The sequence below is a fragment of the Phytophthora parasitica genome, assembly GCF_000247585.1.
Source record: "Phytophthora parasitica INRA-310 unplaced genomic scaffold supercont2.37, whole genome shotgun sequence".
Taxonomy (NCBI): domain Eukaryota; phylum Oomycota; class Peronosporomycetes; order Peronosporales; family Peronosporaceae; genus Phytophthora; species Phytophthora nicotianae.
This window is the reverse complement of record NW_008649023.1, coordinates 377,422-403,641: the sequence shown is the minus strand read 5'-3', so window position 1 is coordinate 403,641 and position 26,220 is coordinate 377,422. Positions and strand designations below refer to the sequence as shown.

Sequence of the window (26,220 nt, the reverse complement as noted above, 5' to 3'; positions counted from 1 at the left end):
CCTGATGCATGAGAGGGACATCCCTCTCACGGCGGTGAGCACTCCAAGCGGCATGCTTTATAATTGTGAACGAACTCTCGAGATGGATATGAATTACGAGAAAGATATGAATATTCCAAGTTACGTCGGCTAATCCTCGGTTACAAACTGCGACAAGCCTGGAATTATACGAATGAACGAGACTTACAGCGTCGCCGAAGCTGCAGCGGAGGCGAGTGCGTAAAGACCTTGCGACGACTGGATTTCCTCGATGTCTTGATCTTCGTCCTCTGCTGCTGAAGACACTTCCGTGCTGTCGCTGTCTGAAGACCAGATTGATACCAATTGATGCCATGATGGAGATATCCGTAGCTGCTAGTTTCTCGTCCACGACGACTGATCGGCCGACCTCCGCTTCAGTCAGACCGCGGAAGTACGAACAGTTCAGTGCTGACGTTGCACGTCGAATGGGTGCTCGTTGGGAACGTCGATCCAACAGTTGCGCCATGGCTCGCGTTCATCCAGCGCAGCGACCTCTGAACACCAATCAGCTGTTGTTAGAATCCACGGCAACACCTCGTACGAATTCCACAGTATCGTTGGCTAGAGGATGAATTCTGTGGGAACATCGTTGTCCACACACCAGTCCCAAAGCTACATTATCTTGTTACGAAATTTGTCGGCACGACGGTTGCGATCAGACAAGTAGGCATCCATAGCTCGAGTCACATCTCTGACGGTGCTCGAACTGTCACCGTGGGTTTTTGCAAGACGTCTGACAGTGGCCTCAATCTCCGATTGAACAACCCAGTGGCCTCGCTCCCACCCGACGTCGCTTTCCTTGCCACCAACGTCAAATCCGTGTGTTTGACGTCATAATTTCACGGTACGTGCTCTCTTGGGAGCATGGAAAGAGACGAAGACGTCTGGCACGAACGGACTCACGTCAAACGAGTTGGCAACGTCCGGAAACATCTTGTCGACGATGCGCCATGGGTGTTCAGTCTTCGTCCAGTCAGCGAAAGCCCGGATTCCTTCGACCGAACATGCAGCCACTAGTCCTTTTACAACTGGCAGCGGCGTGCGGAAGGAATGCACAAGATTCCAGCATCTCAGTGCGCCCTTCCTCTGGAAGTTGGGCTTGAGGTAGCGCTGCACCTTGGCCGGAATCTTCTTAGACGGCTGCATGAGAGGCTGCCAGCCTTCAATTGGAGCGGGGAGCTTCACCACCACTGGTGCTGAGCGTGAGCGGCGGCCAGTGCTTCCATGAGTACGACGTGTGGCTTCACTCCACGCCGTGCAGTCCTCACCCCCAACGGGTTCGACGCTGGTTTGTACAGGAGCCGGAGGCGGTGCTGAATGCGAAGGACCCAGAGCCGACATGGGTATCGGACGATAAGCGGACCTGGTGCGTGACGAGACGCCGGTACTTGACGTGTCTTCAAGAGCTTGCAGTTGCAAACCAGATGGCAACTCGTTTTCCTTCGACTCTTCGTGTTCATCATCGGAGGCTCCGCGAGGGCTCGCTGGGGGTGTCTGGCCAGGAGCCCCGATGAAGACGGAGCTCTTGTCAGATTCCTGAGCAATGACTTGAGAAGTCACCCATCGTGATATCGCCGCCGCCGTGCGTGTGGAGCGAGATCTCGGCGCCATAGGAGACCACCGCAGCGTAGAATCCAGGTTGTCTGTGTTCTGTGACGAATCTGGAGCTGAATTGGGACCTGGAGATGCCGCAGACGATATCTCAGGCGAAGATGGCGATATATCCACAGTAGAAGCCACGGATGACGAGCTTCTCGAACGATTAAGCGCAGGTTGAGATGTAGTCTTGGCCTTAGGCGACGAACTCTGAGCGGCTGCCAAATCTACGGGAGTCAGCAACGCTGCCAGCGGAGGCATAGGCAAAGGCTGACGGAGCCGGAGCGACGATTGGAGAGAGTGATGCAAGCGAAGAAGCAGCAGCTGCAGTGGGTGGCTGTGACTGTGATACTTGCGTGGACTTCTGCGTCGATGAAGCTGGCACAGGAGTCACAGGAGCCGATACTGGACTGTGGCAACCGCTGGCAGAGCCGGCGCTGGGACAGAGGTCTGCGGCCGTCTGTCAAGAATGAGCGAGCAAGTTTTCAGCGTTACGTAATGGATTCACAAGAGTCAGCCCCACCTTCAGCAAACAGCAATAAAGCATCTGGGTCGAGGTCGCGGTCGTTGACGAACTTGCGAAGATATTTGTTGACGAGGAGAACCTTTCTCAACTCGTCCTTCAAGATTTTCCTCTTGATTTTCTGGTCGAAATTCTCCACGCTCTGCCCGCGTTCAGTGAGGTACCTGTGAAAGCGCTCGAGCCTGTCAGCGTAGATCCGCGGGTTCTTCTGATACAACTGCCAGTCACGGTTGATTTTGCGGGACTGCGACGCTCGAGCTTCGTTGGCAGCCTTAAGGGCCTTCTGGATGTTGAGGACGACTTCGTCGTGAACCCTCACCTCGGAGGCAAGTGCGGTAATTTGCTCTTCTGCAGTGATGCGCTGCTTGGTTTCTGCGGCTAGCGCTTGCTCGAGAGACGAACAGTTGGCGCGAGATTGCATGAACCGAGTTTCCAGATCAGTTAGCTTCTGCTGCTTTTCGCCGACCGAGTGTGTCGCTATCAACTTGGCGAGCCTTGCATCGGTGAGCGTCGCTTTCAGGTCACCAATTTCGGCAGCGAGATCTCGCGGATACGACGCAGGATTGCTTACAGCGGCCGCTAGATCGTCGACCAAAGCAGCGGCCGCAATAGCACGGTTACGAACTGGGTCTCCTGGTTGTGGTGGGTTGATCATCAACTGTACAAGACATCGTACAGCCTCTGTGATGCGGGAGCCGAAAACAGCCACGATCCGATCCGAAGTTTCTTCTACAGCGTCCATCAGCAACCCATGCAGCGCGGTGCCTTCGATCTCAGATAGGCGCGGAGCTGGAAGGTGCAATGGTATAGCCGCCTACAACAACAGCAAGCTTTCAGTCAATATTTTGAACCCATGGAGCAGAACGCGGCAGTATTTGCCGAGGGATGATGTGACTCTACAATCGCGCTGGAGCTTGCTGATGGATTAAAAGCTGGCGCTGGAGCTTTGGCGCTCGACATCGTGGTAAGCGACACCGCCGGAGCCGACTTGGTCACCGAATAGCCGATATTGCCGAACTTGGGGCCATAGACGACGTTGGCATCGATGCTGAGGTCTGGCAGAGAGAACATCACCACCACACGATGAACAAGTTGTTAGCAAGGTGAAAAGTGCGAGGACATACCGTGGAGATGGTTCTTGATGCTGCTGGAGTCGACACTGACGCGGACGAGGCCTCACACGACAGTTGGGCTGCTCGAAAAAGCATTGCAGTCAAATCCTGCATGACAACGAAGTACAAGAAGCATCAGGGCGATCCATGCAGTCAGTACGAGGTGCTCACGCAGTTAGAGGTGATGAACCGCAGTATCTTACCGTTGGAGCCGAACTGGAGTCAAAGACAAAGCGCAGGGCAACACGGCAGTCTTCGTCGAGAGTGCGGGACGACTTGGACATGCAGCTGGACACGAAGGCACCGCGCCGCTCGCCAATGCGGTGGTTTGCAGCGCGGTGGGGGCAGTTGTGGTGTCGGGAAGCGCCCAGAATCGGAGGCACCCTCGCCGCTGCTGTTGCTTTTCGGTCGTAGCGAGGAAGACTTGAGTCGATGTGGGAAGTAGCTGGAAAGATGAAAAGTGAGTTTACAATTAAGAAAGAAATACATCAGCGCTTCCGACCTTCCTACTCTTGGCGAGCGCTGTCCTGGCTTCGTGCTTCACGTCTTTGTGTTCCGCCAGGTTGCAGTTGAAGAACAGATGATGACCCGAACATGATGGCACGACTCCCGTTGTACTGCAACGTCCACCTAAGATGTGTCGTTAACTCAGGTGTGGTGCCACTCGTCCTGACAGTTGCTGCCGTTGGAGACTGACACGGATCCGATTTGTGGAATGTGTGGCCGATCGTTGATTGGCTCATCAGATCCCGCAGTGAAGTGACAGTCATTAGTACGAGGCAGTGTGGCGCACACCACTGGTTGGCCGTTGGACACGACTGGTCGTATCCGGATGGTATCCGGATGGCGACTCCTCGAGACCTCGCCCAACAGTCGCCGAAACCTCGTTGGTTACAAGATCTCATCCACAGCGGACAAGTTCACACTAGATATTTGTATATGACATAGGAAAGAGTAGATAAGAATATAATTGCCTTTGTGCGCAACAAACAGAGCAGATTTTCCTCCCGATCGCACAAGTCAAGTCCGGCTGCGATAAGTGACCGTAGCGACAGGTCCAGCTTGGTCGATAGGATTATGTCTGCTGATTGACGCGCTGGCTGAGAAGATCAACGTGTTCGCCCACCCCGGCAAAGCCAAGAGACGTGAAGGAGAAGACCGTGTGCTGTGCCGAAGTCTTGAGGACGAGACTGCGTCCGACAGCAAAGAAGGGCCTCCGATACTACCATCAGGCCGAGAGACCCAAGCTCCGGCCGCCCTCGCTTACCGGCTGAACAAGCCCTGGACCCTTCCCTACTGAGGGCCAGCAAGGTTACTGCTAGTGTGTGCGTGACAGCAGCCTAGTCTTTGCTCGTGGACTAGTCGCTGCTTTGAAGATATCGGTGGACCTACCGGCCGAGTCGGAGCGCGCAGGGTATAATCATCAACCCGGTGCTAGGGCAGAGCCAAGGCCTTCAGGTCGAAACTTCGCCCGAACTTTCGCTGAGCCTTTGCGGGTTTAGCGTGTGTTGTGGGTGGGAGTACCAAGCAGACGCAAAATTCTGACGTGTTCCTACACGACAACAAACCTCTAGTCCGTGCTGACTTGGCACATTCCTCTATCATGCATGAAGATGTTGGCATTTCTCCATGTTGTATACTTTTTTTCTGTCGCGTTTTGTACACCCCGGTTCGGCGCAACTTGTGTGTTTTCTGCATGTTTCATTCGTCCGGACCGGGTCCGTACAACCTTCATAGTTGCTAATACGACTTGTTGAATAATCTCCGACAACCCCTGTAGCTAGAAAGTCATCGATGTCCTTTAAAATGCCTTCCACTGTCGGGTTCACTGTCATAGTGCTTAAGCGCTGACATTCCTTCTTAGCGCACAACGGAATCTTCATCTCCAGCTGAATAGGATAACGAAAAGGGCACAGCTAAATAAATCGTGTATCTTTCAGATACCTCCATATTTGCCAGCACATTAGCCACAACAGAATATATCACCAACTAGATTGCATGTCTTCTTCAGTCCAAGCCACAAGTCAGAATGTTCATTAGCCAGATTCTGAGAATCAAGCTAGACTAACGTACAGTGTCGACTTCTACAAATTGTGCTACCACAACTAGAAAGCTGTGTCGTCAACCATAACACGATGGAAGTTCGTCGAATCCTGTCACTCGAGCATAGTACACGCCATTGGTGAGCTGCCATTCGATCGAGTCGCGCGTCAGCAGGATCGCCTCCCTCCCTTGAAATTCGTCACTTGAAAGTCCACTATCAACTGGACATGATCAACCTCCAGAAACTTGGCCAGTTCTCGTCGAGGATCATCGTCTCCAGCTCAACGCTGCTGTCGTCAGTGATGACGTTCCGACGGTAGTGAACCTTCAGCGTTGCCGCCGTGGGCGGATAATATTTCCACACGAGCTTATCGTATGATATGAAGATCAGAGGTTTCGATAGCTTCGCCAAAAGAAAAGTTCATTTATAATGTAACACGGCGCATCTTGCGCAACGAGGCGGATTTCAAGAGGTGTGCACAATGCTGTCAGATTGTTTCATTTTGTCGATTTCTATTCTCAATAATCAAAACTGGGACAGAAGCTATTTCACGCGTTTTAGTACGAGTTTACCACTTTTAAGTACGAAAAATCTTTCTTTTGTTGACCGTAAGTCACTCGTAACTCGAAAACTACCTGTGGTAGTGCCTTTTCACTATTTTAGAATATTGTCATCTCTATGTACGCGTTGCTTCTCAACCTTTTTCCTAATAATAGCAGTATGATATCCCAACGAAAAGTGTCGGATTTTTGCCTGATCGTAAGAGAAAATCCATATTAAAAAAAAATAATGGAGTTTTGTAACGCGACATTTTGCACCAATTGCAAGCCGGCAACTATTAAGCCAATCAACGCGCCACACCGACGTAGGTACAACTTGGTGTTTTCTCAAGTCGTCATTCGCAATTTCGCTCAACGTCCCCCAAGATCTCGAGGTAAGATGTACCCTGGAGGAGGCCAGCCCCCGCACGGATACCCACAGCAGCCTGGATATCCGCCCCAGCAAGGTTACCCGCCACAGCAGCAAGGCTATCCCCCGCAACAAGGATACCCTCCACAGCAAGGATACCCGCCTCAGCAAGGATACCCGCCTCAGCAAGGCTACCCGCCTCAGCAGTATCCACCCCAGCAATACCCACCCCAGCCTGGTTACCCTCCGCATGGACAGCCGCAGCCTGGTTACCCCGCACACGGCCATCACGGCCATCATGCACCGCAGCCCGGCTACGCGTACGCGCAACCCGCCTACGTCGCGCAGCCTGGCGTTGTGATCGCCGGTGGCAAGATGAAGCACGGCAAGTACAAGCACGGCAAGCACAAAGGCCACAAGTTCAAGGGCCACAAGTACAAAGGCTACAAGGGTAAAGGCTTCAAGAAAATGGGCAAGAAGATGAAAAAGATGTTCAAGTAGGATGTTCGGTCGGGATGCACGCAGCTTCGTTGGAGTGCCCGTGCTGTGACCCAGATGATGGTGTCATGAAGGTAGCAGGTAGATCGAAGGTGGAGGAAAGTGACCGGCGGTATTGCCTTGCGTAATGGTGCGAACAGCAAAGTTCGTGCTGTTCTTGAAAATCTCTTTGTTTTTTGCTGTTGAAAAAGCTGTACCGCTGTCCACCAAGCCATGAGTTATCGTCTAAGTTCCTGCTTGTGCTCCAAGGACAAATCTAGCATATCGCACGTGATCTTGCTGTCTGAGTCAGACTCAGAGCATCATTTACACATACAGTTTCTGACTTCTTTATGGTATGTTGGTAGAGCACAAGTGGCGAAGTACAGGTCGTATATTTTCTTATGGGTCGTCTACCTCTCCGGCAAAGCTGGCGATATTTCTTTTTCAGGTTATCGTCATCTTCGTGCTCTTCAAGTATCACCAAGCTTACCAGCCGTGCGGGGGAGGGGGTCCGCGGTGGCCTGGCGGGGGTGGGCCGTGGTGGTGAGGAGGAGGTGCATGATGATGGTCGGGTGGCGGAGGGCTATGGTGGTGAGGGGGGCCGTGATGATGATCGGGAGGTGGAGGACTATGATGGTGTGGAGGAGGACTGTGATGGTGGTGCCGTGGGCTGTGCGGGGGCGAGTGCGGTCGGCCGAACATTGAACTTTCTTTCGGTGCTGCTGAAGTCGCGGAGTCTTTGTAAATTGGGAAATGATCGATGCGTTTCCGCTGCTCAAGCATACCGTCGACAATTGAATCTGATTCAGTCTTTGTGGTTGCCAACTTATCTGAGATAATTTATCCACGCCGAGTATCCAGGATCTGCACGAAGTGCCAGCAAAATCTTCACCCACGTACTAGCGGACAGATTATGCCCCCAACAGTTTGTTGGCAACAGCTAACTCCTGTGAAGATTTGATTCTCTATTTGATTCACAAGTGAAAAACCGTTCTGATTGTCGATTGCTATACCTATGGTGTGCTCAATTCTCATCACGCTCGTAAACTTATTTTTTTAGATTAGAGAAACAAGGCTGACAACGCGATATGACTGAGCAACATGTAGAAGGTCTGGCAGTTCTGGTGGCGGCGGATGTCTTCCGTGCGGGGATTCTGGGTGTCCACAGTGCATACTACATGTAATACGTCTGCTTTTCTGCTGTCTTGAGTGTCTGGAGGAAATGATTTTGTAGTAAGGCTTTTTTCTGCCATCGCAGAGCCCCACGGAGTGGACAACTGGTTGAAGCTCGTAAACGAAGCTTGATATTGGCATGTCCCATGAGCGTGATCTTCCACCCCACCACTGTTCTCCAAAACGTTCATAACACAACGCACATCCTCGAGCTCAAGTCAACTTCAAGCCACAACCAAAAAAGACAGAGCAATGTTTCCCTGGCCAGGATCGCCGCGACACCATCACCATGGCCCACCGCCGCCTCCGGTGTACTTTGCCCCCTCTACTGTGGTGTACACGTCACCGCCTCCACCGTTAGTGTACGCGACGCCGCCTCCGCCGCCGCCAACAGTGATCTATGAAGTCCCGCCACCCGTTTACTACGAGTACATGCCGCCCCCGCCACACTATCATCATCACCACCACCACCACGGTTGGTGAGATAACAGTAGTAACCCAGTTACTAGTACTTGAAACAATACATATCTGTAAAATTCGTCAATAAACCTTATTTTCCAAACCCCAGATCGTAGGTAAACATTTACACACTTGTCGGTGGCTCTGAAATGATGGAGCTGTGGGTAAACTCGGCGCCACTTCTGAATCCGAGGTGTCACACAGTTAGAGTACCGATTCGTAGTATCAAAGCGTGAGGCATTTCGCAACAAGTTACAAACCACTCAAGGCCCGATATCATTCAGTGTTTCTAGCTAGCACCATGAATCTCCCTCGACCTCAGCGCGACGGTCGCCGTCGCCATCCTTCAAACTACGGATTCAGGTCTCCACGTTTCCCTGATCTGCACACCTTCAGTCGCTTCGCAGACAATTTACTTCACCGGCGACACGAAGAACCACTACGTTCACCTGGATCGCATCCGGATTGGCACTTTGTGCCTCCTCCATATTGCTACGGACCACCGCCCCCTCCTCCACCTCCATTGTACTCGTCCAACTCTCCACATTTCGCCAAGCTTTCGGCGCCGGCACGAGAAATTCACTCTTCGCCGCAGAACGCACCGACAGCACAGCAGTCTGTAATGGCGAAGTCGCCAGCGCCATCCGCGCCGTCGTCTGAAGAGGAGTGGAGCAAGAGTAACCCTGCTCCATCAGCACCTCCAGTCGACCAGGAAGACACAGGGGCCAGTTCTCGTCGGCATAAAACTCACGCAGCAGGTCTCATCATGACTGGAAGAGTCCACCAACGTCCACCGTTTGGTGGAATCAGAAATTAACCATCTGAGTCCGAATTTAGTCGATTGTCTGAACGTTGCACATCGTGCACAGTAGAAAATCCCGCGAGTTCATCAAGCGGACACGACACAAGTTCAGCAGCAAGAAGAAGGCAGTATTAACAATGCACAACCAGCAGCCACCACCCGGCCAGCCTCAGCAAGGTTATCCTCCTCAAGGAGCGCCGCCACCGCAACAGCCTGCTCCAGGCTATCCACCACAAGGGCAGCATCAACATCCTCCTGTCGCTCAGCCTGCGTACCCTCCCCAGACAGCTCCAGCGCCGGCGCCGTACCCGCATGCAGCTCCGCCACCGCAGCAGCATCCTTACCCACCTGCTCCCGCTCCGGGCTATGCCTACCCGGCTCCGGCCCCGCATGCTTACCCCCATCCTGCTCCGGCCTACCCACCGCCTCCTCCTCCGGCTTACGCTGCTGCACCCCCTCCTGTGTATGCAGCTCCGCCGCCTCAACCGGTCTACGTTGTTCAGCCAGGTGTGCACCATGCGCACCACCACCATCACCACGGCTACGGTCACCATCACTACAAGTACAAGGGCTACAAGCGCAGAGGACTAGGTGGCCTGCTAGGCTTCGGTCATCGACACCACGGCTATGGACATGGCTATGGCTACGGACATGGTCACTACGGACACTATGGTCACGGCTACGGACACTACAAGCACAAGGGCTACAAACGCAAGGGATTCTTCAAGTAAACTCCATAGTTTGGTAGGCGGAACCTTGATGTGAATACAAGAGAATCGTTGATTTCTTTGTGTTCGTGATGCAACTCAACGGCTGACCTTCACTTAATCGATCATCACAGCATCATAAAGCAACAGAAACTGAAAGCAAGGTTGGACGTCTTGGTTGGACTCTACCGGTGTATCTGCATTGGGGCGTTAGACACTTTCGCCTGTCAACTGATGTACCCATTTCTAATTGGCCAAAGTCACGTTCGAAACTCCTTTCAGCTCGTCTGCGACGTGTGTACACTTGGTATTAGTGAGAAGCGAGTGCCCAGCCTATCTTGCCACCGTTTCTTCATTGCTCTTCCACTCACGCGGCCGCCGACGCCGCCGCTTGCTGAGCAAGTTGCTCGACTTCCATCGCGCATTATCGCTCGACCATTGCAGCACAATACCAGTGCATTTCCGCCGACGTTAAGAGCCTCAGCACCTGCTGTAACCATGCCCAATGCTCTGCACATGTACCCGTCTGTGGCGCTGCTGCTGTGGATATGGGCCACGGGTGTGGTGCTCCAGATCATTGTCATGCTGGGTTGGTGGACCTATCAGCACAAGCAAGCAACCCAACCAAGACACGGGCGACACTACCGTCCAGTAGATCAGGATGATACTACCGACTGTGCGTCTATCACAAGAGATCGCAGGACATCGGAGGACGTGCCGGAACTGACCACAAGACGACACTCTGTGGAGAGTGTAAAAGAAGAAGAGGGGACAGTAATACTCCATCTTAAGCCAGCACGTTCCGGAGGAGAAGACGATGAGGCAGAAGGCGACGTCCATGTCTTCAAGTGGAAGCTACTTGCCCGTCGCTCAGCGATTGCCACGCTGCTCATGGCGCTGGCTAATGTTATAACCACTACAGTTGTGCTCAAACTACGCACCGGATCGTACGTGGAGCAACCGTATGAATGGTATTCACTGGAAAATACTGGAAAGAGATTGTTCCAGGATACGCACAAGCTGCCAGTAAATATCATGAACACTTGCAAATTTCGCGACGCCATGGCAGCCTACACGGAATTTCGGACATTGGATCCAACCATTGAACGATATAAGCAACACAAAGAAGTAAAAACTCAAAAGACTGTAGTGTATGTAGTACCTTTCGACTACAATCACGTGCTGGAGTTGAATCCGGATCAAATGATCCCCATTGTGGAGCCTCTACCCAAGTCCTGGACGGCGTCGAGTTCGTCGGGTGACGGCAACAAAGATGCAACTGCGATCGTAACGTCGGGTTTTGTCAAGGCACGTCCTGTAGATGTGATCACACTATTCCCCTACCTGTGGCACAGTCTTCTCGGACCTTACTTCGACTCACGTGTGGAGACACCATTCAATGAACCTTGGACTCGCAGAATTGATACTTTGAATCTGGAATTTCGGATGATTCACAACGCACAAGAGCTACGAAGTCTGCCTGCTATGAGCAATCTATTGGTGTCAGCACAGTCATTAGATTGTGTCAACCGCTTCTTCGAGAACAACGCGCTTCCACCTGAACCTCGTGTGGGATTCCTCGCATTATCAAAGGAAAGCTGCAACAATCCCAACCCGGAACGCTTCTTGAACAACGCAGGTATCAAATTCGGGTTGATTCCGTACGGCGACTGCGCACTAGTGGACGGCAAACGATTCACCTCATTACCACTAGGACCCAGCTTCGAGCATGGCTTCCCGTTGAACGCTCACCACCTCAATCCACCGCCTCCTCTTGCGTCTGGTATCGGACGTAAGTATCTGTTAAATCTAATGGTAAGTTGGACTATCGAGAAGCCGACACGAGTGCAAGCTATGATGGCTGCACTGCAAGTATGCGGGGATTTAGAACACGATACACGTGCCAATTCCCGACGCTGTGTTGTCGAACACAACGACATGTTGTTCAAGGTTCTACAGGCTGTTGACAAGCGACTGGGTACAGCTTGGCGTTGGTATCTATCCGCCGCACCAGCTGCGTATGTGTCCACATTACAGCAGTCAGTGTTCACGATCTGTCCACTAGGCAAGAACCCAGAGCAATATCGAATCTGGGAGGCGTTATCGTCTGGATCAATCCCCATAGTGGAGGAGCTGCCAGCACAATGTCAACCTCCTGGAGTGTTTTATCACCCGGCGTACCCTGATTCCTGGCGCTGCGTTCCTGAAGACGTTCATGGGGTCCTTCGCCGTTTGAATGCACCTGTATTGTTCGTAAGTGACTGGAAACGAGATCTCCCACGGCTAATGAACCGATATTTCAAGAAAGTGAACAAGAATGGAGATAATGTATCGACACGTCCTAGTGGTGAGTGGGGAGAATGGACTCCGACAGAAGAATTGCTGGCGTTTCAAGCACGCACTCGTTCGTGGTACGTGGATCTCAATCACCATTTGCAAGCAGACCTCATCGACAAGGTCATGACCCATTTTGCAGAACTTGGCTAGGACCAATGAAATTTTAATTTTTCTTAATATTTAATGGCAAAGCGAGTGCTTCGCTCTATGATATCACTACTGCATCGTGATGACAAGTAACTATTGTTTCTGTGTGCCTGGATACACTGTCAGCGAGAGAGCTCCATACTTGCCAGAATCGAGGCCGATGGTTCACTTCAACTTGATGGAGCCATGTCAAAGCGTCTTAGGAACAGAGGTTGAGGCCACGTGGACCGTTTAACCACTCAATAAAGACTGCCAGGAGGAATAAGAACTCACAGGGTATGTAAATTAGTAGAAACCTGTTTTCAGTCACATTTAATTATATATTATAGCAGGTTCAAGGAAAAGTTGAGGGATTTCGTTCAGTCTCAAACCTGACAGCAAAAGGCAACTACAGGCACCATGTCGATGCAGTCGCTGGCCAATGCGGCCTATATGACGTACTTCCTGGCGGCCAAGTCCGTGCCCGTGGTGGCCGTGGGTGCGTCCATCGTGTTCGCCATCTCTCCATGGTGCGTTATTGCCCCTATTTGTCAATACTAAGCCCGTTTCTCAATCATTCTCCACACTACAGGCCCACCGTCGCTACCATCCGCCGCGAGCGCAGCACGTTGCAGTTCTCATTCGCCCCGTTCTTCTTCTACTTCGTGCAAAGTGTAATCTACACCTTGTATGGCTGGACAACGGGCAATCCCGTGGTGGGAGGCACGTCATTTCTCGGCGTGGTGTTGGGCTCATACTACGTGTTGGTCTTCTACAAGTACGCGCGCGACCGCACACAACCCACCAGGATGTTGACGTCAGCCATGCTAGTTATCCTCTTGCTATCTCATCAAGTGGCCACGCGCTCCCCCGAGGAAACGCAGATACTCACGGGCATCCCAGCCAACATCCTGTCAGTGTTCACGGCCGCCTCGCCGCTGCTCCAGCTCAAGAATATTCTGCGTCGCAAGGACGCGTCTTGCTTGCCTTTCGGCATGTCAGTCATGAACGTTGTGGCTGGCACCATGTGGTCCATCTACGGCTTCATGTTGGGCGACCCACTGGTCATTTGTCCCAATTTGTTCGCACTCACAATGGGTACAATCCAGGTGTCGCTCATCTTGCTCTACCCAGGAAGCAAAGGTGGGAGTGCTGCGGAACCAAAGGCGAAATCCTCGCCTCCTACTAAGCCCAGTCCTCCACAGAAGAAGAAAATCGAGCACCCCGAGTGAAGTGATTATCGAAAACTCAAGCTGAAGAAGACAGCACGTGGACGAAGGAGCAACAGTTTTTTTGCATTAGGTTCTAAGTGAATGCCATCGATTTCCTTCTCCAAATTTTGCGATGCTGCCGTTGGTTATTTTCGGGAGATGTTTTAGTTGTTTAGTTTCGGGGAGTCTTGACAGCGCGACAGCGGTAACAAGTGACCATGATGGAAGCCAAGGACTTCGTGATTTCCAACATTGTATGTTCATTTCGTCCTCGGTTAAGTTTGTAAGCTTACGTTGATGTCTGCAGCGTCCCGGTGAGATCCAAGTTGAAGTGTTCGTGGCAGGTGATGGACTCAATTATCCGAAAAAGGGTCAGACGGTGGTCATCCATTACACGGGCTACGTACGTCTCGAGTGCTATGTGATCTCCATTTGCCTCTAACTCCTCTCTTTCAGCTTCAAGACGGCAAGAAATTCGATTCATCTCGAGATCGAGAGAAGCCTTTCAAGTTCAAACTCGGCGCTGAGCAGGTGATTCCTGGTCTGGACGAAGGAGTCGAGAGGTTGTGCATGAAAGAAAGAGCCAAGTTATTCGTGCCTGCTGACAAAGCTTACGGACGCAAAGGTTTCCCAGGTCTAGTGCCACCCAACACAAATCTCATCTTTGACATCGAGCTACTTACATTTCGTTAGTATGATAAAGAAATTGTCTCCTAATTAGCCAAATAGTTCCTTCTTCTTCCGTTCAAACTCCTTCTTACGTGTCAAGTGAGCCTCACGAGCATCGAGCTTTGTCTGAATATTGTGCAGCTGTGTCATGTGTCTCTCAGCCACTTCCTGCGCTTTTAACTCTTCTTCACGTTGCAGGGCAGCGAGTTCCTCGTAAAACTGAGGTGTTACAGGAAGCGGCTTGGCGAACTCGTCCCTGATCACTTGTTGCATACGTTCTCGATGCGCCTTGTTGCCACTCTTTGCTGCACGGATGAATTCATCTCTCTCTTGCAACTGCTTGCTGAATCGAAGCGTTCCTTGAATCTCCCGCTCGTTGCAGACTTTCCTCCAGTTAAGATGCGCAATACGCTCCTCCAGTGAAGCAAACGCCGTCGGGGATAGACCTTGTTGCATTCTTCGAACGCGTAAAAATCGCTAATGTTTTAGCTGGATTAAATTTGCCGCTCTGTTCTCCTTCTTCCTCATCGGGAATATTTTTGGACACTTGATCGTCTTCAAGACTCATGTCTGGGGTCGAAATCGTTCTGATACCGCTCAGTTTTGCGGTGATAATTAGCTCACTCCATCGTGTTGATAACCTCCGAAAAACCGGGAATGGGCTTTTCCAGCACATACCACATCAAGTCTGGATCGCTAGTTGATGTTGTAGATGATGGCTGGAATGGACGTTCTTTTATGTTGCTTGTGCTGTCACTAGAGACTTGTGGTGAGTCTGGCATTTGCAAGCCCTTTTGCTCTGGCTTATCGTCAGAATCATCGGATATCACGATATAGTGTGTCCGTGCACCACGTTTATCCTTTGGAAGTCGAAGCTTGAAGTGCTGCTTGGGAACGAATCCGGGGATACGTGTAGACTGTCGCTCTGCTAGCACCGCAACATGCAGCTTTGTTGCCGACAACACACTATAAACACAGCATAACAGTATTGTCAACCGATCCTTTGCCACAAGATAAGCAGCAGAATATTACCTGGAGAAATGGTCCACTGCGTGAGAGAACAGTGCGCGCATGAGTTTCTGTGCACACAAACGCATCAACTTCTCTCTCGTCATCGGTGGCGACGTTGGCGTCAGTGTTTGCGAGTCCTCAAGCGACATATCTTCCTGATCTGTTAGCGGCAAAGCAGCAATAGCCTCCTCCGTATCGTATTCCGTATCGTCGAAGTCCACAACGACAGCCTCCCGAGGACTCATCATCGACGCTCCAAACACCAACGCCACTGCAGTTACGTCAGACCCTGGCTCTACATTACATCAGAACTGTCAATAAACCACCCACCTCGCTTTACGTTCAGAGGGAAGATTGCGTCCAATTGCACGCCAAAGAGCAGCTCGGTCGCCTCCACACACTTGACCGCTTTCTTGATGCCTCTACTCATGGGCAACCTAAGCAGAAAACGACACATTCAGCTTGAATTTGGTCCGTGCATTGCTCCGGCAGCCTCACACCTTCTCCGCCTCGGTATTTCCACCTGTGTATGCTGTTGCAGCTGATAATTCTCAATGAACCGCTGCAGTTCGTCATAAAGGCTGCAGCGCATTGACACATCCATTTAGGCACAACTTTCACGCTAAATTACGCTGTTAAATTACAATTTCGGTCAATACGCACCATGGGATCTGGCCACGTATGAAAAGCAAGTACTTGATCAGCTGCGTTGTCATGAACGCGCGCAGCTCTCCGTCTAGTGTCGTCCGATACGTCACGCGGAGAGGCTCCATACTTTTGCCTTTTGATAATCGAGTTAAGTTGCAAAATAACCCGCAACGTAAGTTGGATGCAACCTAATCCCTCATGCAACATAACTGACCTTTATATTGAATTGTCTAGCAAGAATGGAAGTGGCGGCGCATGTGGACGACTACAACGCGTCCTTCAGGGACACAGTGTGGCTGCAGTCGTTCCCTTTGAACGCACAGACAGTTCTCCACTACTTCGCGCTGTCCCCGTTCTACGATCGCTCGTGCAACAATGAGCGTCTCAAGATGCAGCGCCTAGGACTCGACCAGCTCAAGAATCTGCGCGGCGTCGAGTACGAACTGCTGCCCAACGCTGCCAAGCAGATGCCCCAGCAGCTCTTCATTATCCGCAAGCAAAGACGCAGTGGTCGTACGCAAGTGGAGCCACTGGCCATCTATTACGTGCTGGATGGAACTGTCTACCAGGCTCCGAACATCCACGCGATGCTCACCTCTCGCCTTGTACGGACACTAGTCTCAGCGCTTTTTAACTAGAATTCTTGTTCTGACCTTTTGTGTCTGATGGATACACTAGAAGAAATGCAGTTACCGGGTGAACAAGGCGTTCCACGGACTGGCGGCGGGCGTGCGCTTCAGCCCCACGGAGGGCTACGCGTGGGACTTTAGCTCCAAGGACAAGAAGGAGCCCGTCATTCCTTCTGAGCGTAAGGCAACGCTTTGAAAATTTCGTTCGATACAGTGAGCTGACGTCTGTTTTGTTTGTGTGCGCAGAGCTACAGCTCAAGCTCAAGCAGAAGTACGAGAAGATGGAGAAGCAGCGCGAGAACTCGGCGCGTGTGGACTCCATCTTGATTCAACTCATGAAGAAACACGCACCTGAAATTGCAGAGAAGCTCGAGAACAACAATGCCGCAGCTACAGGAGCACCAGGCCAAGAGGACGCAGCAGCCATTAAGCGCGAAAACGACACTGGCGCAGAGGCTGCCAAACGACAGAAAGTTGCATAAGTTTCCACCCACTAACGCAACATAACAATTTAAGAAAAAACTGCAAAGCTAATTGTATGCAGATTACAATTATCAAACTGCGCTCATAATGGAAAGTGTAGCTACTTAAAAGCTATGCGCAGCACCCTCAAACGCCCAATCCTACTGGTCCTTCTTGTTCTCCGGTTGGCCATACTTGCTGCGCATCTCGTCCATCTTGGCGCTGCCGACCTGCTTGCCGTAATCGATCTTCTCCCCAATGCTGCCCGCAACCCCTTCCATTTGCGACTTGAGCTTATCGGTAGACGGCACCTCGCGCGCCAACATCATGCGCGGCTGCTTCATCTTGTTCACACTGGCATTCCACTTCTTCGGGTAACGGCGACGTAGCATCATCAACACGAAGACAACCAACAACGGGATGGCGACAAACGCAGCATGTCGAGCACAGATGCGGTCCGTAGGTAGCGGCAGACAATACTCGCGCTCGCCTACGTTCTTCGCAGCCTCGGCGCTCTGGTACCACGTGTCCTTGGCTTTCCCGCCTGCCGATTGCATCGACTGAGCGACACGAGCTTTGACGCTCTCGACACGTTCACCGAGGTCGGTGATCTCAGCACTGAGCTTCTCGCTCGCAGTCTTGAGCGAATCCATGACGGTGTCGCTTACAGTATCCGTCGACACTGGAGCCGAATTCGGGAGACCAGTAGACTCCTTTGCTGAAGCCGCGGCTTCGCGCATCACCTCGTTCATGTGATCCATCTTCTCTTTCGCGTATTCGCCGAGGTTCCGAGCGTCTTCTTGGAGCTGCTCCAACGTGCGACGGCCGCGGTCGCCAAGATCATTACGACGACGCATTTTCTCCGCCTCGGACAGCATCTCGTCCACAGTTTCGGACGCAGCCTCCTTGGCACCTTGATTCTTGGAGATGTGGCTCTTGGGCATATCCGTAGGCATTCGCATTCTAGTTGAGGATAAGTTTTCTTGTGCTGGTTTGGCTGGTAGGCTGCGTGTTGCTAAATGGCAAATTGACATGGAGTGAAAACGTTGGCGAGAAGCTTGGGACGAGGAGGAAGGAAAAAAAAAGCTGCCAAATTGTCGCCTAGTAAGTGGCAGTTCTCAGTCAGAGACAACAGGAGAGAAGGGAGAAGAAAACGCAGAAAAGCTCTTGGCTGGTCTAGCCCATTGTTGCCTTTTTCACTTCAACATGGTGTTTGCCACACCACAAATCCTCTTATTTTCGGACCCCGAAAATAGTCCGAGCCATTGATCAAAAAGCACCATGGCAAACATGCACCCTTCCTTCTTGTCGGCTGTTCAAGTGGACGCCATAGCCGCCTGCTCGCTGCCCAACGTGCTGTTTTCGGACGAGGATGACGACGCAGAGGAGCCGGAACTGCCACTCCTCGCGGTAGCGCAGTCGCAACTCGAGGGCAACGTCTGGAGCGGCGGTGTGGCCTTGCTAGACGCGGTTTCGAACGAGCGGCTATGCGAGCTGCAGCTGGAGACTGGCGTATCGTCACTGGCCTGGTGCAGCACGGAAGGTGACGTATTAGCACTGGGTTGCGACGACGGCGACGTGCGTTTAGCGAAGTTATCCACGGACGTGACGTTCGCCTTTGTGCCGCTAACCACTGGGAGCAGCGACGACGAGGACGCTGTGTCTGGATGGGGACACGACGATGTTGTCACGGGCGTCAGTGCTTCACTTGATAAAACGCAGCTAGCCACGTGCAGTTGGGATCTCACGGTGAAGCTCTGGGATGTTGGAGCCATGGACAAGACGGTCGCCACTTTCGATGGTCACTCGGATTTGATTTGGGGCGTGGCGATGAACCCGACGCACGCGCATATACTGTGCTCGGCGTCACAGGACTCGACGGTGCAGGTATGGGACGCTCGTCGACCTCAGAGCGCTGCTTTGTCGGTATCAACTCTCCTGCCTGCGCTATCAGTGGATTGGCACCCGAAGCAGCCTACTGTGTTCTCTGTTGGACTGGAAGACGGCTTGGTGTGTACCTTTGACGTGCGTTCGCCACACACGCCACTAGCTCGTCGTGAAACCCACAGAGCTTCCGTACATGTAGTCAAGTACTCACCATATCACGATGACTTACTGGCAACGGGAGGTGACGACGGCAAAACCTTCGTGACAACCGACAGCTTTTCGTCCGACCGAACTGCAGACACTGGCGTTCGTGAACTGCTGGTCGGTGCAGAGAAAACAGCGCCCCACCGTGACTACGTGCGTGCAATGGACTGGTTCCAACAAGCATCGGGGTCTTCCACCGCCAAGAACTTCGACACGATGCTCGCTACTGGTTCCTGGGATAAAACTGTGCACAAGTGGAGCGTGGACGACTACACTGCCCCGCGTTTGTCATCCAACTCAGGAGTGACGGCACCACCAGGAGTGTTGGTCCCTGTTGCGTGACCAAATCGAAATTGTTGAGAATTTGCTTATGCATTTGTACAGGTTACTTCAACTTACTTAAAGCTCATATTCTACAGGATTGGCGTGATTAAGTAGCCAAGGTTCCTGAAGTGCTTGTTCGGGAGTGAGTCGGTGACTCGGATCCCATGCAAAACATTTTGCCAAAAATGCCAAAAATTCAGGATCATTGGACTTGACAGCGCTGATGAGGCTGAGAGTTCCAGGCGAGCGTCGACGGCCTCGGGAGTTCACGAACGACTTCGGGACGTAGTCCACAGCGTCGATATCCGCAGGGTTGGATACTTCGTCGAAAAAGTTGAGACGTCGCTTGCTGTTTTGCACCATTTCGACCGGAGGCACGCCCAGCACTTCCATGATACAGGCAAATTGTTCGCGTTCGTTCTCGCCGGCAAAAATCGGGTGGCCAGTGTGCAACTCGACGAGGATACAGGCAAAACTCCACATGTCGATCGCACCGGAGTACGTGAGGCCGAGTAAAACCTCTGGACTTCGATAGAAGCGGCTTTGGATGTAGGTGAACATGGGAGTCCCTTCCAGACAACTACTACCGAAGTCAATAAGTGTCACGTTGTCCACGATGCCATCTCCGTTCACAGGCGACGCATTAAGCAGAATATTCTCTGGTTTCAAGTCGCAGTGGACAATTTGCTCCTGTTTGAGAAATGCCAAAGATTGTACCAATTGCTTGCCAATTGTGCGTACACTGGTCATGGGGAGCCCGTTAAAGTGGCGCGTCTTGAGGAGATCATACAAGTTCAAGCCCAACACCTCAAAGGCGATACACACGTGGTTACGGAACTGGAAATATTCCTCCATGCGCACGATATGCGAATTTCCAACTCCACGTTGGAGTTGTGACAGAAGTTTCACCTCAACAAGCGCCTGATCGCGGTATTTTCGTCGATTACGAATGATCTTGACGGCAACTTGTTTGCCAGTGCGATGGTCCACACAACACACGACCTGGCCGAAAGATCCTTGGCCTAATGCACTCAGCACTTCGTATCGGAAGGCTAAATGGTCTCCGATCAATACCAAATAGTCTCCGTGTTCGTCATCGTAGCCGTCGTTGCATAATTCTGTCGGAAGGTCGTCTAATTCGTCGACAGGAGTTGCCGCCTCGTCTCCGTGGACTGGCAGATCGTTCTGGATCGCGCCATTGCGGCGATTGCGCTTGACTGCACGTGTAGACACGAAGCGGATCTCGTCGTACTGTAAGATTTCCACGCTCTCTAGGGCCGTGAGCTCCGCTGCTTTCTCTGAATCCATCAAGAACTGTTTGCCAGTGGGAGGACATGGCGTTGGCCTCCGTCTGATCTCCGTCGCTGTGTCTGTTCGAGTCTCGAGCTCGTGTCGCTTCCCGCGCTCCGTCTCGGCATTTTCACTGAGTCGCAGTCTCCGCTGCGGTTTGTTGCTTTTCTCTTTGTGCTGTAGCTGCTGCAGTCTCCGGCGCCCGCTCTTCTCGCCAAGCGGACGATGTGGCTGCCAGAACTTGCGCTCCTCGGTGGCAGGCGGCGTCGCAACGACACTCGTGGGCGCTGAGCTGCCACTGGTGGCTAGTAGAGAGCTGGTAGTGCGACGGATCAAGTCTAGTGGCCGTCGATTGAAGAAAATGTGTGCGATGGAGGACGGTTTCTTGCCAATTGGTGCGCTGTCTGTGGGCTGCTGCGCCTGGAGCTGCTCGAGTTTCTGCGACGCCGTGGCTGAGCCTGAGGTGGGCGGCGCCGGCGTGAGCGCTGGCAGCAAGCGCTGCGCTCGCCGAGGCGGCCGCGACGCGCGGGTCGAGTCCATGCTGCTATACTGGGACATCGGATATTCGATTGCCGCTAAATTGGGAAATGAAATTCTTTTTTTTTTAGCGACACGCTGCTCGACCTTCTTCAAGTCACACGGCGCCACCTTGGAAATCTACGTTGGGAGCCACAGGATTTGCATATGCTGCGAGCACGCGAGTTGTCCCAGCCCACGAATTTTGACAACACCAACAGATGCCCTTGAGGCGTAGCCAGCTTGTTTCAGCAGCGCTTGACAAGTCGGAGTTCGCTAAAAAGACGGTGATTCAGATCGTCGATAAAAACTTGATTCCTTTACGTGTGGCTTGCTAAAGGAGCTTTGGACGACTCTCGGCAAAGTTTGCGCCAATTTACACGGAATTTGCGAGACCAGGTTGATATGTCGTTGATTCTTGTGGACTGACACAAATGGCATGCTGGATGTTCGCCCCCTGCATGCAGCTTGAAAGCGATATGATTGTATGTATGACTCGCGACAGTCCTCGAAGGATTCACGCATTGGCGCACTACAAACGTGTTGCGTTCAACACAACGCATCGAAAATGTTGTGGAACAAGGCAGTCCCGAGAACCAATTGTCCAGCCGGCAGATTACCAGAACCGTATTCTCTGCGTTGTGGTGATAACCCTCAACTTTAGAGAGCTTTCGCAACTGCCAGAATCATCCGCCAAGCATAAAAACACTCGAACGTCAAAACCTCACTCTTTAGCATCAACGAACTTTCACCTACCTCGATCGTTAGCGTCAATGGCACATTCATCGACGGTTCCGTAATTGGCAAGACAACTTTGCGATACTCTCCAATCTTTCCTGGCGCAGGCATTAGAAACTAAGAGCATGTAAAACGCTATTATTGATTTTATTTTTACGAATCCACCACGCCACGCAGAGCAATAATTCTACACATTCCTGTTTTCTTCACATCGACATACAGCCCTCAACACGAGCTTTGCCACGACGGCAGCTCGGTCGCCTTAATGGCGGTGAAGTGAAGAAGTGCCTAACTCAACCGCAAATTTCAGCTACAACTTCAATGTTTCGTAAGTGACGCTTAAGTAAACTTGGAAATTTTGAAAAGTAGCTAGTAAGTTTTTTTTTAGCCTGTACAGTGTAGCACTTTTTGGCATGGCTGAACCCATCACTGGGCGTTACCCGGGAGCTCTTTGTTGCATACGAATCCTTTTGTCAAGCTGATCGCGAAGCCAGCATTGAGCAGACCGCCCAGGTCAGCAGCGTTCAACTCCAAGCACCGATAAGCAACACTGTGGCTGCGGTCGGTATTGGCGCTTAAGCACAGAAAGTATCCTCTCGCGCATCGGAGCGCCCTCTCAATGAAGGCAGCAGAGTCGATCTTATCCGTTTGTCGCCTTTGCGCCCTTTGCGCCGGGCGCGGAGGCTAAGCGTCCCCAGACTGCGCGGATGAAACCGCCAAGTTTCCGGGCGTTTCGCCAGTCTAGATCTGATTCGCGGCCGTGGGATCTCAGACGTGTAGTGGTCAGTGGACACTTCCCACCGAGAGGTTTCGTGCTGAGCAAGCAGTGCTTGTCAGCAATGAGGTTGTGCGCAGTTAGCTTTGTCACTTGCCCACTGCATGTATTCTCTAGCTACGGGCCGTGCGTAGCCTACGGCAGCGAGGCAAAATGTCTCCGGTCTGGATTGTTGCAGCGTTTCTGGTGTTGATGTTGTAGTTTTAACTTTTTCTACTACTGAAATTGCCTCTAGCCGAATCGGGAAGACAATTTTTCGGCATCCCCCTGTGCATGTACCGTAGAGCTCGAAAGAAGGGTGCTGAGTATCCATCGAGCGAATGCACTGCACACATAGCCCAGTTGCCATCGTTGTTGCCGCCACTTCGTCGACAGCGAGCAGGTCTCGCCGCAAGAAGTTGCAGCATTTCAGGCGTTGCAGTTGAAGCTACTTTCACTGTGGCTAGCGGCCCCGGACGCTGTGTGGGCCACAGTGGACGCAAAAACAAACTCGAATCATATTTTTGCACTTTCACCAACGGCGGGAATGGCGAATGCGAGTTGCGGCCGCCTCCATCTTGATGATCGGATCCTCGGCCCGATCAGACCGCTCGACCCGATTTGCATTATGGTACGATGTAGGGCGAGGCACGCCACCACCGCCGCCCGGTCCGGGGCCCGCAGGTGATACTTCAAAGCTATCTCGCTGCACCGCCAGTCTGACCTCGGAGCAGTGCTCTATCGCGGGCGTGACTCAGCGGCCGCAGCTGCCGCCGCCATTTGGGTCGAGGGCAATTAGGCCTGCCGCTCCCGCGTCATGGGGCACTCGTGATAAAGACGCGTGATTGGGACAGAGTCAGCGGCTCTGTCCAGGTCGAAGTGGTCCCTCCACTGTCGCCGGCGCTCCTTCGACCTTGCCATGCATTGCCGTGCCGAGGGCATGTCGAATGGTGCATCGCCGGCGGAAGCGCGCGCGAACGTGCGTGGAGCGGGGCCGGTTTACTCTTCAACCGCGGCCTGATATTCCAACTCAGGGCGGCGGCGCCGTCGCCATCGTTGCGCCTTGGCGCTGTGGACACCGCTGCAGAGTAGGCTGTGAAGAGCTCGGTGGGCAGCAAGCGAGGATGACACGATATGGGCCCAGCGCTAAGCTTCCTTTCGACGGCGCTGAGGTGTCTTAGTGCCCACTGCCCAGCTCGCTGAACCCACGCCCGTTTTGGCAATCGCACGCCAGGCACAACTCGGCGCTAAGATCGCGGCAGACGAGCACTGCCCGCTCTGATTGACAGCAGTCCCACGGACTAGGCTATCGATGGCAATGGGATGCCAACTTGCCTTGAGCCATGGGTCTGCCTGCATTGGGACGGCCTGCACCGTAGCAACCGTCTTGAACCTTTGTCAGGGTCAGGCAGCCGCAGCGAACTCTCACTGCAGTGAGGAGCCTGCTGGCGTGGGCAACCGCTCGAAGCATAGTGGCGGCTACAAGTAGCCAAGCACGCAAAGGCCGGAATAAGGCAGAGAGCCGAGTGCAGTTGGCGACGAGATCGAACAAAAAGCGCCCCGTGTTTCATTGCGCCTCCCTCCGTTCATTGCCAAGGACATGCACTTGCAGTGAGTGCCATCAAACCAGCGTGATGCCGGCTGGCGTTTCTAGCGGAAAAAAGTGCCCCTTTTTTCGGGTCTACCATGACATTTCGCTTTGTGCGTGGCTGCAGGATTTCACCCCAGCAGTAGCGTTACCAGCATCAAGCTCTGCAGCGTGGCAGCCGCGCGGGTGACTATCGGCGCCCGTTACTCACCAAGGCGGCCGGCTTGGTCACCTCGTACAGACACTATGGTAAAATGGCGCGATGGCAGAATATTTGGCCTGGATACTGCCGTCCGTGGCAAATGCTTGTTGCTGTACAAGTATAACAAAAGAAGACGTGGTGCTTCTTGTGCCTTTGAATCAGAGCCCTCGTACCGGCAGATTTTGACTTGAGTTGAGTATGGGACGGGCTCCACCAATTGGCGTGCCTGCCCATCTTTCTTGTTGTGATATTTGCCAAGTGCCGATTTTGGCCCGACGCATCCCACCCGAATTTGGAAGGGAACAAATTGGAGTGGCACACTCCACGACACCTGCAAGCCTCGCGCACACCAGCCCAGCGCCGGGCCAGTACCATTCGCCATCTTGCTGGCCACGACACACACAGACACCAAAGAGTCCTCTTGGTCGTTCCCGCCCGTTCCGCTCGGCCGGAAGCAAACAACGCAGACCCCGCGTGGCCGTGCAGTCAGAGAGAGAGAGAGAGAGAGAGCACAGGGAGCGACAGAGCTAGGAAACAAAAGAGATCAGAGCAGGGATGGAAATCGCCAAGAACGTGCGCGACTTCCTCGTGGGCATGAAGGAGACGCTGTCCCCCGAGGAAGACCAGTTGCTCTCGAGCCTGCAGACGCTGCACGAGCAGTACCTCCGCATCATGGATGACTTCTCGCTGCAGGTGTCTGAAAAGGCACTGAGCATGAGCCCCGAGGCGCGCGTGAATGCGCACCAGCTGCGTCTCAAGGTCTACCAGGACTGGCGCGCCAAGCTGATGGAGCGCGTGTTTGACAACTCGAAGGAGATCGCGTCGGCTGAAGACGCGAAGATGCATGAGCCCGGGTGTGACTGCTGCTTCTGCGAGCTCACGCGGCGGTTGAGTAGCTACGAGACTGTGACCGCCGAGTACATCCAAGTGAGTACCCGGGCCAAGAACCCGGAGAACGACGGCGGCGAGGAGAACGTCTTCGAGATGCCGGACTTCCTGACCACTTAGGTGGTGCGCGGGCGAGCACGCCTAGCTAGTTAGGGATTTCTCGGCAGCGAGTGCGCCGGGAACGCCCGTGGATCTCGTGTGGAACGAAGAGAAGGACTGCATCGCGAGATGGGGACCGTCCCCGCGCCTCAGGGAGGCTGCCGAGCAGTACAATACGTGGAACTACTACAACAAGAAGAGGCGCTTGCGAGGCGCTGCGACCGTGGAAGTCGCGGTGGCCCCGGCGCGAGCGAGAGGGTGTGTGTGGAACAATAGAAGTGCTCCGACTGCGTCTTCGCCGTCACAGGAAGCGCGTGCATTACAGTCGGTAGTGGTATTATGATCCCCCCGCCTCGGTGCGCAGGTCTATAAGCAAGTTTATAAGTACAAAGGGCTCATTTCAATCCTTCTCTACATGTAGCTAGGCAGGGAGGGGGAGGGATCGATACCATCAGCAACAGAGCAACAGGTTCACGTCGCCGTCACCGCCGCCACCCGCGTCCCCGCTCTGCCACTGCACACGCGCCAGCACAGTAGGAAACGAGCCGAGCCTAGCAGAAGAGTACGCGCGCGTGCAAATAACCTGCCGAGAATGTAGAGAGCTTGAAACAATTCGTTGGCGCCGTCATTGGTCTTGCCTACATGTTGACTTGGTGTGTTGCGCCCTCCCCGGGGCCAAAAAGTATCCTTTCTGCGGTGCCGACCGCGCTGCGCACGTGCGTGGCCGTCGCGGAGGCCAGCGGTGAAGTCGGACATGCTTGCCACATGGCACTCACACTGCCACGTTGGCTCAGCCGCGACGAAACCGCGC

At 53.0% G+C, this 26,220-nt stretch overlaps 18 protein-coding genes across 18 annotated transcripts; 11 read left to right on the top strand and 7 right to left on the bottom strand.

Moving 5' to 3' along the window:
- Window positions 1-423: 423 nt before the first annotated feature.
- PPTG_23411 (hypothetical protein) lies at window positions 424-3,211 on the bottom strand (the record flags this gene model as incomplete). The annotated part of the gene is made up of 5 exons (XM_008910375.1): window positions 424-515; window positions 651-819; window positions 925-1,835; window positions 2,141-2,954; window positions 3,041-3,211. The coding sequence occupies 5 exons, from the start codon at window positions 3,209-3,211 to the stop codon at window positions 424-426; spliced, it is 2,157 nt and encodes a 718-aa protein (XP_008908623.1).
- A 60-nt stretch (window positions 3,212-3,271) lies between these two features.
- PPTG_23410 (hypothetical protein) lies at window positions 3,272-3,697 on the top strand (the record flags this gene model as incomplete). Its single annotated transcript, XM_008910374.1, has 1 exon — window positions 3,272-3,697. One exon carries the CDS (start codon window positions 3,272-3,274, stop codon window positions 3,695-3,697), a length of 426 nt encoding a protein of 141 aa, XP_008908622.1.
- Window positions 3,698-6,235: 2,538 nt separating this feature from the next.
- PPTG_13905 (hypothetical protein) lies at window positions 6,236-6,706 on the top strand (the record flags this gene model as incomplete). Its single annotated transcript, XM_008910373.1, has 1 exon — window positions 6,236-6,706. One exon carries the CDS (start codon window positions 6,236-6,238, stop codon window positions 6,704-6,706), a length of 471 nt encoding a protein of 156 aa, XP_008908621.1.
- Window positions 6,707-7,631: 925 nt separating this feature from the next.
- On the bottom strand, window positions 7,632-8,159 carry PPTG_23409 (hypothetical protein). Its single transcript, XM_008910372.1, has one exon. The coding sequence runs from the start codon at window positions 8,047-8,049 to the stop codon at window positions 7,747-7,749; it is 303 nt and encodes a 100-aa protein (XP_008908620.1). The 5' UTR covers window positions 8,050-8,159; the 3' UTR covers window positions 7,632-7,746.
- Window positions 8,160-8,395: 236 nt separating this feature from the next.
- On the bottom strand, window positions 8,396-9,301 carry PPTG_13904 (hypothetical protein). The gene has a single exon (XM_008910371.1). The coding sequence runs from the start codon at window positions 9,007-9,009 to the stop codon at window positions 8,710-8,712; it is 300 nt and encodes a 99-aa protein (XP_008908619.1). The 5' UTR covers window positions 9,010-9,301; the 3' UTR covers window positions 8,396-8,709.
- PPTG_13903 (hypothetical protein) lies at window positions 8,464-9,970 on the top strand. Its single transcript, XM_008910370.1, has one exon. The coding sequence runs from the start codon at window positions 9,257-9,259 to the stop codon at window positions 9,848-9,850; it is 594 nt and encodes a 197-aa protein (XP_008908618.1). The 5' UTR covers window positions 8,464-9,256; the 3' UTR covers window positions 9,851-9,970.
- PPTG_13902 (hypothetical protein) lies at window positions 9,966-12,386 on the top strand. The gene has a single exon (XM_008910369.1). The coding sequence runs from the start codon at window positions 10,061-10,063 to the stop codon at window positions 12,311-12,313; it is 2,253 nt and encodes a 750-aa protein (XP_008908617.1). The 5' UTR covers window positions 9,966-10,060; the 3' UTR covers window positions 12,314-12,386.
- A 253-nt stretch (window positions 12,387-12,639) lies between these two features.
- PPTG_13901 (hypothetical protein) lies at window positions 12,640-13,657 on the top strand. Its single transcript, XM_008910368.1, has 2 exons — window positions 12,640-12,819; window positions 12,882-13,657. The coding sequence occupies exons 1-2, from the start codon at window positions 12,710-12,712 to the stop codon at window positions 13,519-13,521; spliced, it is 750 nt and encodes a 249-aa protein (XP_008908616.1). The 5' UTR covers window positions 12,640-12,709; the 3' UTR covers window positions 13,522-13,657.
- A 61-nt stretch (window positions 13,658-13,718) lies between these two features.
- On the top strand, window positions 13,719-14,193 carry PPTG_13900 (hypothetical protein; the record flags this gene model as incomplete). Its single annotated transcript, XM_008910367.1, has 3 exons — window positions 13,719-13,754; window positions 13,808-13,903; window positions 13,957-14,193. 3 exons carry the CDS (start codon window positions 13,719-13,721, stop codon window positions 14,191-14,193), a joined length of 369 nt encoding a protein of 122 aa, XP_008908615.1.
- A 24-nt stretch (window positions 14,194-14,217) lies between these two features.
- On the bottom strand, window positions 14,218-14,625 carry PPTG_13899 (hypothetical protein; the record flags this gene model as incomplete). The annotated part of the gene is made up of 1 exon (XM_008910366.1): window positions 14,218-14,625. The coding sequence occupies one exon, from the start codon at window positions 14,623-14,625 to the stop codon at window positions 14,218-14,220; it is 408 nt and encodes a 135-aa protein (XP_008908614.1).
- A 164-nt stretch (window positions 14,626-14,789) lies between these two features.
- Window positions 14,790-15,953, bottom strand: PPTG_13898 (hypothetical protein; the record flags this gene model as incomplete). The annotated part of the gene is made up of 5 exons (XM_008910365.1): window positions 14,790-15,135; window positions 15,202-15,451; window positions 15,511-15,617; window positions 15,681-15,761; window positions 15,844-15,953. The coding sequence occupies 5 exons, from the start codon at window positions 15,951-15,953 to the stop codon at window positions 14,790-14,792; spliced, it is 894 nt and encodes a 297-aa protein (XP_008908613.1).
- A 106-nt stretch (window positions 15,954-16,059) lies between these two features.
- Window positions 16,060-16,969, top strand: PPTG_13897 (hypothetical protein). The gene is made up of 3 exons (XM_008910364.1): window positions 16,060-16,433; window positions 16,507-16,636; window positions 16,704-16,969. The coding sequence occupies exons 1-3, from the start codon at window positions 16,068-16,070 to the stop codon at window positions 16,937-16,939; spliced, it is 732 nt and encodes a 243-aa protein (XP_008908612.1). The 5' UTR covers window positions 16,060-16,067; the 3' UTR covers window positions 16,940-16,969.
- PPTG_13896 (hypothetical protein) lies at window positions 16,968-17,943 on the bottom strand. The gene has a single exon (XM_008910363.1). The coding sequence runs from the start codon at window positions 17,879-17,881 to the stop codon at window positions 17,081-17,083; it is 801 nt and encodes a 266-aa protein (XP_008908611.1). The 5' UTR covers window positions 17,882-17,943; the 3' UTR covers window positions 16,968-17,080.
- Window positions 17,944-18,186: 243 nt separating this feature from the next.
- On the top strand, window positions 18,187-19,857 carry PPTG_13895 (hypothetical protein). Its single transcript, XM_008910362.1, has one exon. The coding sequence runs from the start codon at window positions 18,201-18,203 to the stop codon at window positions 19,350-19,352; it is 1,152 nt and encodes a 383-aa protein (XP_008908610.1). The 5' UTR covers window positions 18,187-18,200; the 3' UTR covers window positions 19,353-19,857.
- On the bottom strand, window positions 19,364-24,089 carry PPTG_13894 (CMGC/DYRK/DYRK2 protein kinase). The gene has a single exon (XM_008910359.1). It carries the CDS (start codon window positions 21,180-21,182, stop codon window positions 19,410-19,412), a length of 1,773 nt encoding a protein of 590 aa, XP_008908607.1. The 5' UTR covers window positions 21,183-24,089; the 3' UTR covers window positions 19,364-19,409.
- On the top strand, window positions 21,264-22,092 carry PPTG_23408 (hypothetical protein). The gene has a single exon (XM_008910361.1). It carries the CDS (start codon window positions 21,575-21,577, stop codon window positions 21,938-21,940), a length of 366 nt encoding a protein of 121 aa, XP_008908609.1. The 5' UTR covers window positions 21,264-21,574; the 3' UTR covers window positions 21,941-22,092.
- On the top strand, window positions 23,180-23,914 carry PPTG_23407 (hypothetical protein; the record flags this gene model as incomplete). Its single annotated transcript, XM_008910360.1, has 3 exons — window positions 23,180-23,316; window positions 23,391-23,611; window positions 23,814-23,914. The coding sequence occupies 3 exons, from the start codon at window positions 23,180-23,182 to the stop codon at window positions 23,912-23,914; spliced, it is 459 nt and encodes a 152-aa protein (XP_008908608.1).
- An 888-nt stretch (window positions 24,090-24,977) lies between the features above and the next one.
- On the top strand, window positions 24,978-25,430 carry PPTG_13893 (hypothetical protein; the record flags this gene model as incomplete). The annotated part of the gene is made up of 1 exon (XM_008910358.1): window positions 24,978-25,430. The coding sequence occupies one exon, from the start codon at window positions 24,978-24,980 to the stop codon at window positions 25,428-25,430; it is 453 nt and encodes a 150-aa protein (XP_008908606.1).
- Between the last annotated feature and the right edge of the window lie 790 nt (window positions 25,431-26,220).

Coding starts and splice junctions, on each gene's coding strand:
- PPTG_13897 (XM_008910364.1), top strand. CDS start 16,068: ATGGAAGTGGCGGCGCATGTGGACGACTACAACGCGTCCTTCAGGGAC. Junction 16,434..16,506: donor CGATGCTCACCTCTCGCCTT/GTACGGACACTA, acceptor TGGATACACTAG/AAGAAATGCAGTTACCGGGT. Junction 16,637..16,703: donor GCCCGTCATTCCTTCTGAGC/GTAAGGCAACGC, acceptor TTGTGTGCGCAG/AGCTACAGCTCAAGCTCAAG.
- PPTG_13903 (XM_008910370.1), top strand. CDS start 9,257: ATGCACAACCAGCAGCCACCACCCGGCCAGCCTCAGCAAGGTTATCCT.
- PPTG_13896 (XM_008910363.1), bottom strand. CDS start 17,881: ATGCGAATGCCTACGGATATGCCCAAGAGCCACATCTCCAAGAATCAA.
- PPTG_13895 (XM_008910362.1), top strand. CDS start 18,201: ATGGCAAACATGCACCCTTCCTTCTTGTCGGCTGTTCAAGTGGACGCC.
- PPTG_23409 (XM_008910372.1), bottom strand. CDS start 8,049: ATGAACGTTTTGGAGAACAGTGGTGGGGTGGAAGATCACGCTCATGGG.
- PPTG_13902 (XM_008910369.1), top strand. CDS start 10,061: ATGTACCCATTTCTAATTGGCCAAAGTCACGTTCGAAACTCCTTTCAG.
- PPTG_13894 (XM_008910359.1), bottom strand. CDS start 21,182: ATGTCCCAGTATAGCAGCATGGACTCGACCCGCGCGTCGCGGCCGCCT.
- PPTG_13904 (XM_008910371.1), bottom strand. CDS start 9,009: ATGGAGCAGGGTTACTCTTGCTCCACTCCTCTTCAGACGACGGCGCGG.
- PPTG_23408 (XM_008910361.1), top strand. CDS start 21,575: ATGGCATGCTGGATGTTCGCCCCCTGCATGCAGCTTGAAAGCGATATG.
- PPTG_13901 (XM_008910368.1), top strand. CDS start 12,710: ATGTCGATGCAGTCGCTGGCCAATGCGGCCTATATGACGTACTTCCTG. Junction 12,820..12,881: donor GTGTTCGCCATCTCTCCATG/GTGCGTTATTGC, acceptor TCCACACTACAG/GCCCACCGTCGCTACCATCC.